Source organism: Muscardinus avellanarius, assembly GCF_963383645.1.
Source record: "Muscardinus avellanarius genome assembly, chromosome: 1".
Classification (NCBI taxonomy): Eukaryota; Metazoa; Chordata; class Mammalia; order Rodentia; family Gliridae; genus Muscardinus; species Muscardinus avellanarius.
This window is the reverse complement of record NC_137786.1, coordinates 228,117,326-228,130,497: the sequence shown is the minus strand read 5'-3', so window position 1 is coordinate 228,130,497 and position 13,172 is coordinate 228,117,326. Positions and strand designations below refer to the sequence as shown.

Below are 13,172 nucleotides of genomic sequence, written 5' to 3'. Positions count from 1 at the left end.
TGTTTCATTGGCCTGGATTTTGGAGCTGGAATCTGCCCTGGAATCCTTAGAGGTGATCAGGCACCGGGGGCATCAGGGTGGCTAAGGAGCCCCCTTGGGTGCGCTGGCTTGGGGAAGTGGCGGGGCCTGTCCCTTCCTCTCGGTGCACTTACGCACCCTGGTGCAAGGCATGCCGGGATTCAGCTCTTCGCTCCTCTGCCCAATAGGATGGGCCGGTCCCGCAGACAAGGTAGCAGGCTGAGTGAGGGCCGTGTCTGTAGGCACCGTAGGGTGCAGGCCGGGGAGCTGGCGTGTCTCTGGGCCTTCAGCAGCCTCATCCTCCAGGTAGTGGGACCTCGGGGGGCCGAGCCGTGGGCCGCCTGCCGGGCGGGGAACTGCACTTGGGTAGAGGCAGCTCGGCCTGTGCCTACTGACCCAGGAGGGGAGCACCCATCCCCCTGCCTACCTGGGCACGGTGCTGGCCTGCAGGCGCTGCGGTGAATAAGTCCGGCCCCTCAAAGACGGCCGTTCTGTCCCTGGGGCGCTGAGATCTGAGGACTCACCCTGGGGAAGGCTTTGTCTACTTAATCATTTTCCCACTGCTGGGATTGAACTCATGGCTTTGCCCATGCTTAGCTGGGGGGGAGATGCCCTCCCTGCCCCCCAGCACACCCCATCCACCAGGTGGCCCTGGGCATCTCTGCCCCTGGGTTTTTGCCCTTGAGTTCCAAGGCTGACCTCCCCCAATGCAAATGGCGATCTTGACAGTCCCCTGCACTCATGATGGGCTTGGAGGCTCACCTTTGGGGAGCACTGAGACTCCTCCCCTGCTCACCCCAGCCCAAGGCCATGGTCTCTGGGCCACACCTGGACCATTGACCTCATTCACTGGTGGCAGCCCAGAGACGCCCATGCCCCCTGTGCCCGGGGCTGTGCCAGCAGGAGCCTCCTCTGCAGGACCCAGGAAGCAGACAGAGGCCAGGGGCTCATTTAGCCACAAGCGCCTCAGCCTCACCCTGATCCAGCCCCCTTCTCTGGGATCTGACGGGCCTGGGAGGGGTAGAAGTGGGTGAACAGTTCCCTACTGTATCAAGACTCCAAGCTGTGTGACCTTTGGGATGGCACCCAACCTCTCTGAACTGTAGGACTGCCTCCTAAGTGATGGGCATGAACGGGATGTTGCAGGAAGTGCTTAGCCGAGGGCCCAACGGGGCTCAGAAGTTGTTTACCAACTTTACGCGCAAGGTCCCGTTCCCTGGGCTTGCTACTTGCTCTGCGACCTAAGGCGGGCGCTTTGCCCTCTCCGAGCTTCACTTTCCTTTCAAGGCTAGGGCTGAATGTTTCTTGAAAGGCCTGTGCCCAGTTCACGGCCTCTGCACAGGACTCCTGTGTGGAGTCCCCCTCAGCCAGCCCGTCGGAATCCAGCTGACTCCTGGTGTCACACAGGCACGCGCTGGATACCAGTCCTTGCATCCCCTCCCGGCAGGGCCTGGCTCGCAGCATGGCAGATGGTCGTCAGAGTCCAGCGGTGGCTCTGATGCACTCAGATGTTAACGCCCAGTACAAGCCCCCGGGCTGCACCGCTGGGCCCTGGGCTTTGCTCCATGCTGCCCCTAGTGGCGGCCTGGGGGAATGCACTTCTCTGTGGGCGGACTCAGAGTTACCCAGTTACTTGCTCAAAGGACCCTTGAGGAAGCAAGCCCCCCTTCTCCAGATAGCCCCCCCCCCTTCTCTACTGCCTGGAATCCATCACCGACAGGTCACCTTTGCCCTCGTCCCCTTCTGTCCCCCCGTGCTAGGAGCCCCGGGAACAGCCACTCACCACCCGAGTGGAGTGAGCGCCCCTTCCCCATCCAGTTTTCTTTGTATTTAGTCACTGACCCAGACATAAGGACCGCGGGCTGAGTGTATAAAACATGCAGAAAAAGGTCTCGGTGGAGCCTCCGATAAACCTCGTGTCTGCCCAAATCCTAGACCCAGAAAAAAAAAAAAAAAGTACTGAGGGAAGCCGAGACGGGTGTTCATTTGTGCCTTCAGCGAATCAACATTTGCAGGCCCCATTTATAAGAACCAGCCCCAGCCCGCCCCGGCCATGTGGGAGCCTCCTGCCCTGGGGAGCAGACAAAGCCTTTGTGACCAACAAACAGGTCACAGACCTTTCCCCCTGCCGTCTGGGTCTTTCCCACGCACTTCCTGCACACTGTGTCCTGGGACACTTTAGCGTGTGGCTGCTAGTGGCCACTTCTGAGCTCCAGTTACAGATTCTCTGGGTCAGACACTTGCTTTTGAACCAGATTTGGAAGAAAGACTGAACTGTTTTCAAAATGCATTTGTTTGTTTATTTGGTACTGGGGATTGAACCCAGGGGAATGTACCTCTGAGCTTTCCCAGGCCCTTTTTAATTTAATTTAATTTAATTTTTTTTGTGTGTGGTACTGGGGATGGAACCCAGGGGCATTGTACCTCCAATCTTACACCCCCAGCCCTATTTTTTTTTTTTTTGTCCTTTATTTTGAAACGGGGTCTCACTGAGTTGCAGAGGGCCTCACTAAGTAGCTGAGGCTGGCCGCGAACCCGGATCCTCCTGTAACCTCCCAAATGCTGGGATTATAATGTGTGACAACACACCCGGCCTTTTATTTTTATTTTGAAACAGGGTCTCTCTAAGTTGCCGAGGCCAGCCTCCAACCTGCAGCGATCCTCCTATCTCTGTCTCCCAAGTACAGGGATTACAAGTGCGTGCCACCACACCTGGGAAGAAACATTTGAAATGGTGGGATTCAACACGGCCATGATCATGACCCACTAGCAGGCTGAGTGGCCCTATGATCCATCTTTGTGTGAACCTAGGCTAGTTAGAAATTTAAGATCTGGTCAAAAGAGCACCAGGTAAACCAGGCGTGGGGGCACATGCTTATAATCCCAGCATTTGGGAGGCCGAGACAGGAGGATCGCAGTTTGCGGCCAGCCTCAGCTACTTAGATCCTTTGCAACTCAGTGAGATCCTGTTTCAAAAATAAAGAATAAAAAATAGGGCTGGGGGTGTAGCTTGGAGCAGAATGCCCCTGGGTTCCATTCCCAGTACCGCAAAAAAAAAAAAAAAAAAAAAAAAAAAAAAAAAAAAATCCTGCGGCAAGCCTTCCCTCTGGCTGGTTTCTCCATAGTCACCAGATGCCCTGCGAAGATCCACACCTGTCTCCACCTCAGTCATTAGAGGGGGCTGTCCCAAGGGGCACTCCTCCCCGGGAATGGAGTGGCTGGGCCAGCTTCTTAGCTGAGAGGCCGTGATGGGACCAAAGTGCACTAGCAGAAGCCCAGCCCAGCCCACCCTCCCCTTCCCCTCCTCCTGGGCCCAGAGGGCTTCTGAGTGTCCACCTGGATGTCTGAGGAACTTAGCGGGCTGCTGGCTGCCTCTGGGCACCAACTCCCCTCAACCCGGCACCCTGCATTCCACCCTTAAAGCTGATGAGTGTTACTTCCACTGTGGGTGAACGCTTATCTCCTCTGCCTGGACTAACTGCCCTCCGCCCACTCGGGCCTCCTGGGAGCAGTCAGACATCTGACAGGACAGAGTGGGGACTAGAGACGAGAGTCTGGATCAGGAGGAGTCCTGTGTGCTGGCCCCGATTAAGCTGCTATCTCTGTGTGCGCTCTGGCCAGCCTTCCCCCAGTGCCCATGGATCTGGGCCAGGAGTCACCTGATGTCCTGGCTGTGGTGTCTGCGCAGCCCTTCAGTCCTCCCATCACTCTCCCTCTCCCCAGGCCCCTGGTTGTCATGGTGATAGACCCTGAATCTCTGGTTAGCCGGGCCTGGGCTGGTGGCTAGCCCTGCCCTGTACCATGGCTAAGGTTTATGAGAGGTGCCGGGGACAGCTCAGGTGACAGGCAGGACTCGGGCACGGGACAGAAGGCATGTTCTTCAAGGTCTTCAGCCTCCAAGGGGCTTGGCAGGAGGGCAAGGCTCCTGGGTGTTGAGAGATGATAACAGCCCTCTCGCTCAGTCCCTTCAAATGCAGAAACCGTGGCCCAAGTACCAGGGAGGTCAAAGGACCCACCATGGCCACCCAGGCAGCAGCTGGCAATCACACCCCCACAGGGCTGCCGCTGACCAGGTCTCTGGAGCCCTGCTGGAAGGAGGCCAAGTGGGAAGCCGGACATGCTGGCTACCCCGGACCTCTTGCCCTTCCCTGGCGCCTGCTAGGATCCAGCCAGCTCAGCCAGCCTGAGATGGATGATCAGAGAGCAGCAACTGTCCAAGCGCCCCTGCCGCAACCTTCAGACTCTTCCCAGGCTCGGGGTCAGACAGGCCTAGGACCTGGTGTCCGTGGATATGAACAGGGGGCTGGGCTGGAATGACATTGGCTTCCCCCACCCTGTGGAGACAGACTGAGCCATCGCGTGGGCACAGGGGCCAGGAGCCGGAGGCCCTGCCAAGGACCACTCCCCCTGCCCAACCTCAGCACACAGGAAGCATGCCAGCTCCCCATTAATCTTACTGAGCTACAAGAAGTGAGAATAAAATTATTTATTTCCCAAAAACACAGGGGTGGGGGAAATATACAAATTAAACACAGTTCCCTATGGATTCATCCTGCTTCTGGGGGCACATACAGTAGGTAGTTGGGGTGGGGAGGGGGGCTGCTGCTTGGTATCCTGGAGGCTTCCCATCTGCCCAGAAAGGGGGGGAACTAGAAGGTCTCCCCAAAGCTCCCCCCCAGCCCTGTGTTGTTCATGCCCGGTCTCTCCCCTGGTCCTAAATAATGGTTAGTGGGTTAGATCTTAGAGTGAGGCGGCCTGGGTCCCTCCCAATGGCACAGATTTCCCCTCCCTCCCTCCCTCACACATCCCACGGCCTCCGCTGCCCTGGCCTCCAGCCCAGCCTCCTTCTCTTAGCACCAGCTCCCTCCCTGGGTCCCCCTCTCCCCCAGCACCTCAGCGGCCTCTCTTGAGGTCCCCCTGGCTCTGGCCCCGGCACAGTGCCACCATGGCCTTGGCGAGTGAGCCAGGCTCCACCCTGCAAGGGGCATCGGGTAGGAGCATTTAGGATTGTCCTAAGTCCACTGCCACCCTCCCATCAGGATGCATCTGTAGCAAAAGGTTAAAACGGAAAAGGTTAAGAACCGGTGAGACAGGAGGCTAAACGCTGTCCACTGGGCACCAAGTCCTCTTGCCCCAGTAGCCATGGACTGGCCAGAGCATTTGGGGATTTGGGGGAGAATCTGATTGCTTCGGAACCTTAGGACTCTCAACTAGGAAGAAAAAACAAAAACAAAAAACAAAAATCCCCCAAAAATGTGTGAATGAGGCAGAAGGCAGTGGGCCTCCAGGCTGGCCGGCCCCTCCCCTGGCCTGGCCATCGCCTCCGCTGAGCCCTCACAAGGGACTACCTCTCCAGACCCCTTTAGGCTCTGGGGTCGAGAGTTGGCGGAACAGAAGCCTCATGAGCCCAGGGCCCTGGTATTTCAGTGGTGGGCAGAGGAAGACATCTCCCTGGACTGCGAGGTCTCGAGCCCTGTACAGCTGGAGGAAGGCCTGAGGTACCCATCCCGGCCATGAGGAGACCCAGAGCACAGAGCACACCTCTCTTCGCGGGGACAGACCCCAGCGGCCATCAGGGAGGGCAGAGCTGGGCCTGGACCTTGCCCACTGACCCCGAGTGTCTGAGGCCTGGTGGTCTGGAGGTGAAAGAAGCCCCATGCCAGACCCCTGGAGCTCTGGTCTCCTCAGATCTTTAGGGGTAAAAGCTGGAGGCAGGGAGAGAGCCTCTCCCTGGCCACCTCTCCCCCTTCTCTTGGGAAAGGGAGGGCTAGGGCTGACCGAGGGGAGCGCCCAGGGGGTGGGGGCCTGGGAGTGGGGGAGTGAAGGGAAAGGAGAGGAGAAGGGTAAAAGGCCAAACATGGGGTGTGTGGGCCAGTGTGTCCCCCAGGCTCACGGGAACCACTCAAGCCAAAGCCCGCCCCTCACTCTGGCTATCACCCCACCCACGCCCCTTCCTGTGGACGCCGAGAGCTGCCGTTCACGTGTGGAGGTAGGCGTCCAGCCATAGCTCCCCGGATTTCTTCAGGGAACTGCAGAGAGAGAGAGAGAGAGAGAGAGAGAGAGAGAGAGAGAGAGAGAGAGAGAGAGACAGACAGAGAGAGAGAGAGAAGGGGATGGGGCTCAGGAACAGAGTGGGGAGGAGCCAGGGGCCCTGGGGAGTGGAGAGGCCACACTGGGGGGGCCCTGCTTCCTCCCAGATAGCACTGGGGGCTGCTAGCCAAGGCTCTCCAGGGAAGTCCCTGGGGAAGGACAAAGGGCCGGGGGAGGGCGCAGCCTGTGATCTTCCCTGTGAGACCCCTGGGTCTCCTCCGCCCCCGCCCCGCCCCTCACCTGACGATGTCCACCAGGGCCCGGAGCAGCGGCTTCTCCTGGTATTCGATGCCGTGCTTGGCGCACAGGGACTTCACCAGCGGGGCGATCTTGTGCAGGTTGTGCCGGGGCATGGTGGGGAAGAGGCTGGGGGTGCAGGCAGCAGAGCGTGAGTATCTCCCCCGGGGGGCCCAGTCTGCAGCCAGGGCAAGGTTCCCGGGGTGTGTGTGTGTGTGTGTGTGTGTGTGTGTGTGTGTGTGTAACTTCTCCCACGTGCCCGCTGGGGCTGTGTGTGAGCAGGTGTGTCTGTGCTCTAGAAAGCCGGGAAGACTAAATGTCCAGACAAAGAAATGAGAGAACTAGAGGGAGGTGCAGGGAGAGGAACAGAAACCAGAGCTGAGACGAGGCCAAGGGGCAGCAGAGACGGTGCCTCGGCCACTGTGTTCCAGGCAAGCTACCTAGCCGGGCCTCAGTTTGCCCTGGTCACATAGTGGGATCAGTCACCCCTGCCTGGCTAGCCACACAGGATCATGAGGTGCCGGGGCTCGGCCGCTGTGACCACAGAGCTCTGGCCGTGGTCATCGCTAGGGGCACGGGGCGCTGGCACCGATGTCGCAGGGAGACGGCCAGAGCGTCCCTCCCTCAACCTCAGTGGGGCTTGGCTGCTCTAGGATGAGCCCGCCACCTTGCCAAGGGAAAAGAGGGCCCTGTGCCCCCGAGGGCCTGGTGGCCACCCCTACCCCCGCCCCTCCCGCCCCCCCCCCTCGAGCCTGGCCCGGGCCGCACTCACTGGTGCTCAATCTGCAAGTTGAGGTGCCCGCTGAACCAGTCGTTGAAGAAGGACTGCTCCACATTGCAGGTGGCCGCCAGCTGTGGAGGAGACGGGATGAGCAGCCGGGGGTAGAAGGAAGACCGAAGGGCCCGGTCTCTTTCCCTTGAGGCTCAGCCATACCTGGGGTCTCAGGGCCACCTCTCTGGGTCATCCGTTTCCGCCTAGAGGCTTCAGCACCCCCAGATCCGCCCCCTGCTCCCTCTGGAAGATCCCTGCCACCTTTATTTCAGCCAAGCCCGGGGAGAGGACATGGCTCTGCACGGCCCTGGTGGCCAGTTCTGCCCGCCCTCACCTGGCTGCTAAACCAGTCCCGGTAGTGGTCAAGGTCAATCTCCATCACAATGTGATTCATCTGCGTGACCCACACAAACCAGTGGCTCTCCAGGAACCTGGAAGGGAGCGGAGGTCAGCACCCGGGCCTCTGAGGGGGCCCCGCCATGGGGGACAGGCCCACTCTCCCACCCAGCCCGGGCAGTGCAGGGGCTCAGCCACAGTGCCGGGATGCGGGGCCCAGGACGAAGCGGTGTGCCTGGGCCTTTCCTCCGGGGCCCAAGTCAGAGGCCCAGGGATTTGCCCTGGAAGCGAGGTACCTGATGAAGTTGAGAAAAAGCAGTGCTCCCAGGACGCCGTAGTAAGGGCTGTAGGTAGAGAAGTAGCGGACGTAGTAGCTGATCGCCCAGGCCAAGTCCTGCGGGGAGAAACAATATCAGACACGCAGCATGCTTGGCTACCAACTTGCAGGCGCACGTGCGTGCGCGCACACACACACACACACACACACACACACACACACACACGCTGGGCACAGGTTGCCAAAGGAAAGCCAGCAGCTGGCATCTGTGAAGTTGGGCGCCAGGCTCGCAGAGGCAACACCGCCCTGAATACCACCTGCGGGCATGGGGTTGGCATGACCACCTGTGTCCAGGGAAACCTGGAGTGTGTCAGTCAGAAATAGGGATGTCAGCTGAGAGACTGAAGCCAGCGGCCCTCAAGTGGGGCCAGGGGATCCTACGGGTGTGTGTAGAAACTGCCCGCCCACCGACACGTGCCGGGCAGGGAGCTGTCCTCAGCCTGTCCCCGCTCACCCGCACCTGCACCGCCTCCGTCACTAGCCACTCCAGCGTGACAGCAGGGGAGGGCAAAGGCCAGTGGGCACCATCTGTCCCTGACTCCAGGGCCCTCCTAGCAACCGCAGGCATGGCAGGCGTCTTCCCAGAGTCCCTTCCTGTCCCTTCCTGGGGGTGGGAGGGGTGCAGGTCCTGAGCTGGGACGTCTTCCCTCAGAGCCCCAGGGGCTTCACCCTCCACCTCAGGCTTCAGAGTGGCCCGTCGCCCTCCACCTGCCTGCCACCGAGCCCACGTGTCTCGGCTGGACCTCAGCAGGAGCTTCCACAGCTTTCTTGCCTGTTCTTTTGCACCCATGGCAACCGGGGACCTTTGCTCCAAGCAGATACCACCTCTCCTGTGCAACAACCTCTCATCCGCCCCAGGCAGCACACAGAGCTCCGTGGTATTAGACATCCCTCTCTCCGTGGTACCCAGAGCCAGCTCATCTCCACGTCAGGGCCCTTGCATGAACTGGTTTCTTTGCCAGGAGCACACATGACCAGGCTGTGCTTACAAATGCAGAGAAGCCCCCAGGCAGGAACAGTCAGGGGAGGAGGCCCAAGAGGGGGGCTAGGGAAGCCACAGGAAGCGACGCGGGGGTGTCAAATATGGCAAGGGTCCAGGTGGGACCTGGAAAGCCCCCCCAGGCTGGGCCACCATTCCCTTTGCTGAGGTGAGCCCCCCTCCAGGGGCCTTCCTCCAAGCTCTTGGGCTTGCCCCCCACCCCATGGCAGGGTTTCCCAGCCTGCACACTATGGCTCATCATGGGGGTGGGGGCTCTCCTGCACACGGCAGGATGTTGGGCACCCTCCCCGGCCAGGCGCCAGCACTGCCCTCCCACTCCCAAGTTGTGACAACCAAAAACGTCTCTGGAGGCGTGTGGTGGCGCACCCCTGTCATGCCAGTACTTGGGAGGCTGAGACCGGAGGATTGCGGGTTTGGAGTCAGCCTCAGCAATTTAGCAAGACTTTGTTTCAAAATTTAAAAAAAAAAAAAAAATGCCGGACGTGGTGGCGCATGCCTGTAATCCCCCCGCGCTTGGAGACAGGAGGATTGCGGGTTTGAAGCCAGCCTCAGCTACTTAGTGAGGCTCTCAGCAACTCAGTGTGAGACCCTGTTTCCAAATAAAATATAAAATAGGTCTGGGAGTATAGCCTGGAGGTAGAAAGCTCCTGGGTTCCACCCCCAGTACCACCAAGAAAGAAAGAAAGAAAGAAAGAAAGAAAGAAAGAAAGAAAGAAAGAAAGAAAGAAGAAGGAGGGAGGGAGGGAGGAAGGAAGGAAGGGAGAAAAGGAAAGAAAGAGAAAAAGAAAAAAAAGAAAAAAGAAAAAAAAAGAAAAAGACTAGGGGTGTAACTCAGAGGCAGAACGCCCCTAGGTTCAATCCCCAGTAGCACACATGCATACACACACACACACACACACACACACACACACACACACACACAGTCTCAGATGTCACCAAGTGGTCTCACAAGTCTAAGCCCCAGAATCTAAGCCACCTGAGCCCAGCCCAGCACACTCTGGGCAGAAAGGCCTGCTAAGGGTCTGTCAGATTTCCCTGGCTCTGCCCTCGGATGCCCTCCAGGAGCTTAGTCCAATTCCCTTTCCTGCTCTTTCCTTTCAATGAATTGTTCCTTATGGAGCAAGCACAATTGGGAAAAAAAAAGGGGGGGGGGAGAGTATATATTTACACCCAGTCATCTGCTACAACATATAAGAGAACACACGGGACTTTCCAGATGTGAACCCTCCCAGGGCTATGGTGAGCCCTGGTGGAAACAGTAGACCTAGAAGGGGCAGGAGATCTGGCTTCAAATGTCACCACTTAGCTAATCCAGAAATTTTATCCCTCTGTCCCTCCAGCCCTCGATGGCCTCCTCAGTCAAACAGGGTGAAGGAGCCGGGCGTGGTGGCACACGCTTGTCATCCCAGTACTTGGGAGGCTGAGACAGGAGGATTGCAGGTTCCTGGCCAGGCTCAACTACTTAGTGAGGCTCTCTGAAACTTAGTGAGATCCTGTTTCAGAGTAGCTCGGAGGAAGAATGCCCCTGGGATCAATCTTCTGTACCACAAACAAAAACAAAAACAAAAACAGGGCGAAAGTACATAAATGTCTACTGGAACATGGTATCTTACTGATGAAATGCTTACCAAGGGGCATTCTACCTCCGAGCTACACCCCCAGCCTGATTTTTTTTGTGTTTGTGATACTGGGGTTCCTGGAAGCCCTCCTTCTACCTCCAGGCTACACTCCCAGACCTATTTTTATATTTTTATTTGGAAACAGGATCTCTTAAGCCAGCACGGCTGGCTTCAAACCTGCGCGATCCTCCTGTCTCCGCCTCCCAAGCGCGGGGATTACAAGCCTGCGCCACCACACCCGGCTCCAGCCCGATTTTTTATTCTTTATTTTGAAACAGGGTCTCACTGAGTTGCAAAGGGCCTCACTAAGTAGCTGAGGCTGACCGCGAGCCATGATCCTCCTGTCTCCGCCTCCCAAGCGCGGGGATTACAAGCCTGCGCCACCACGCCCGGCTGAAATGCTCACTTTTGAGGAAACAGTATTATGCCAGGTTCTGCCAGGACAGGGATGGCAAAGATGTCCAGGTCCCGCCTCCTCCTGCCCACCTGTTCAAGTTGAATCTCTAGTCCTGGTCCTTCAATAAACGGATGTAAGCGCAAAGTAGTTTGAGGCCCTAAGATGTCCTACAAAGATGCGGCATTATTTTTGGTTTTGTATTGTTGAGGATTGAACCCGGAGGCATTCTATCTCTGAGCTCTGCCCCCAGCCATTTTTTTAAATTTTTTGCTTAAAAACAGGGTCTCGCTAGGTTGGTGAGGGTCTTGCTCTGTTGCTGAGCTGTCCTCAAACCTGTGACCCTCCTGTCTCAGCCTCCCGAATACTGGGATTACACGTGTACACCACCATGCTCAGCTGAGGTATTGTTATTTGAGAGTGAGGGGTGGCTGGGGTGTGGGGGGAGGGCACAGGACACGGCATTAGGAGGACCCCTCTCCCTCAGGTGCCGTACTGGGCAAGGACCACACTTGTAGACTAAAAAATAGGACCGAGGGTGTAGCTCGGAGGTAGAATGTTCCTGGGTTCCATCCCTAGTACCGCAAAAAAAAAAAAAAAAAAAAAAAAAAAAAAAAAAAAATCTAAGCCCCAGAACCTTAGAAGGTGACCTTCTTTGGAAATAGGGTCACTGCTGGTGTAATAGGGTCATTAGGGTGAGCCCTACCCCAATAGGGCTGGCATCCCTATTAAAAAGGGGGACATTTAGATATAGATACAGAAACGTGTAAAGGGAAGACAGTGTAAAAGAGACTCGGGAGGAAGACGGCCGTCCACCAGCCAAGAAGAGAGGCCGGGAGGCGCCTTCCCTCCAGCCCTGAGAAGGAACCAGCCCTGCCGACAGCCAGATTGCCAGATTTTGAACTCCAGTTTCTACAATGTGAGAACAAATTTATTACTGTATAAGTGACCCAGTTCAGGGTGTTTGCTATGCGGTCTTGGCAAACAAACACACCTGCTTTCTCAGCCAATGCCTAGCTGATCCCCATTTGTGAGGGGCAGGAGGGAACAGGGATGCATTAATCTCAGGGGTACTGTACTAGTGCCCTTTTTTTGCAGCACTGGGGATGGAACCCAGGGGCATTCTACCTCTGAGCTACACCCCCCAGCCGTAGTTTTTATTCTTTATTTTGAAACAGGGTCTCACTGAGTTACAGAAGGCCTCACTATGTAGCTGAGGCTGTCCTCAAACCATGATCCTCCTGTCTCAGCCTCCTGAATGCTGGGATTACAAGCGTGCACCACCACACCCGGCTGGCATTCTACTTCTAAACTACACTCCCAGCCCTATTTTTTATTCTTTATTTTGAAACAGGGTCTTCAGTATTTTTTTGTTTTTTGGTTTTCGTTTTGCGGTACTGGGGATGGAACCCAGGGGCATTCTACCTCTGAGCTATACCCTCTGCCCTATTTTTTATTCTTTATTTTGAAAGAGGATCTCATTGAGTTGCAAAGGGCCTCTGTAAGTAGCTGAGGCTGTCTTTAAACTGTGATCTTCCAGTCTCAGCCTCCCAAATGCTGGGATTACAAGCATGCACCACCACGCCCAGTCTCGCTAAGTTGCTGAGAGTCTGACTGTGTTGCTGAAGCTGTCCATAAACCTGCGCTCCTCCTGTCTCAGCCTCCCAACACTGTAATTACAGGCATGTGCCACCATATCTGACTGCTCCCTGATTTCCAACCACAGTGTTGGGATGACCTGACTGCTTTCTGGAACTTTCTAAGGGTCTCTGCAAAGGCAGTGGCTATCCCCACGGACCCTTCCCGTCATGCGTTAAGTATTGGAGGGCTCTTTAGGACTGGTATACTATATCCTTCCTGACTCTGGTGGTCCCCAAAAGAGTCCCTTCCCAAGAGTGATGGGGTAGCTACCCCCAGAAGGTCCCCAGAGCAGGACCACTGGGCGCCCTCACCCCAGCCCTCCTCCCGCCCCCCGAGCCGGGGCTCCCCCTGACTCACCACCCAGTCTCTGCGATGGATCATGGTCATGATGATCTGATACTGGAAATACATGGGGATGAGCAGAGGAGGCCCAACTGCAGGAGAGAAACGAGGTGCTCAGAGGTGCCCCCCACCTGAGTGGGAGGCGCTGGCCAAAGAAGGGCCCAGGAGCCCAGGATGAGAGGGGCCTGCACAGGCTCGCTGCCGTGACGCCTCCCCTCGGCGGGCAGACTCCTGGTCACTCTCTGGTCTGGAAAGGGTGTGGCGTGGGGTCAAGGTATGGGGCCGGCACCCCGGTACTTACTTAGAAAGAAGTACTCGTGCTGGTGATTATAGGGCAGGTACTTCAGCTTCTTCTTGCCGTACTGAAAAGAAAAAAGCTGGTGAGG

General features: G+C 57.0%; 1 protein-coding gene across 1 annotated transcript in view; it reads right to left on the bottom strand.

Moving 5' to 3' along the window:
- Positions 1-81: 81 nt before the first annotated feature.
- FADS2 (fatty acid desaturase 2) overlaps positions 82-13,172 on the bottom strand; it is a gene marked incomplete at both ends in the record, with an annotated part of 42,479 nt that continues 29,388 nt past the window's right edge. Inside the window, 15 exons of the mRNA XM_080691906.1 lie at positions 82-334; positions 446-515; positions 847-930; positions 1,218-1,411; positions 1,716-1,774; positions 4,253-4,352; positions 4,591-4,647; positions 5,797-5,823; positions 6,000-6,047; positions 6,349-6,474; positions 7,118-7,197; positions 7,452-7,548; positions 7,750-7,847; positions 12,802-12,878; positions 13,088-13,148. Of these exons, the coding sequence (XP_080548032.1) occupies positions 82-334; positions 446-515; positions 847-930; positions 1,218-1,411; positions 1,716-1,774; positions 4,253-4,352; positions 4,591-4,647; positions 5,797-5,823; positions 6,000-6,047; positions 6,349-6,474; positions 7,118-7,197; positions 7,452-7,548; positions 7,750-7,847; positions 12,802-12,878; positions 13,088-13,148 (1,431 nt within the window). The remainder of the gene's footprint in view (positions 335-445; positions 516-846; positions 931-1,217; positions 1,412-1,715; positions 1,775-4,252; positions 4,353-4,590; positions 4,648-5,796; positions 5,824-5,999; positions 6,048-6,348; positions 6,475-7,117; positions 7,198-7,451; positions 7,549-7,749; positions 7,848-12,801; positions 12,879-13,087; positions 13,149-13,172) is intronic.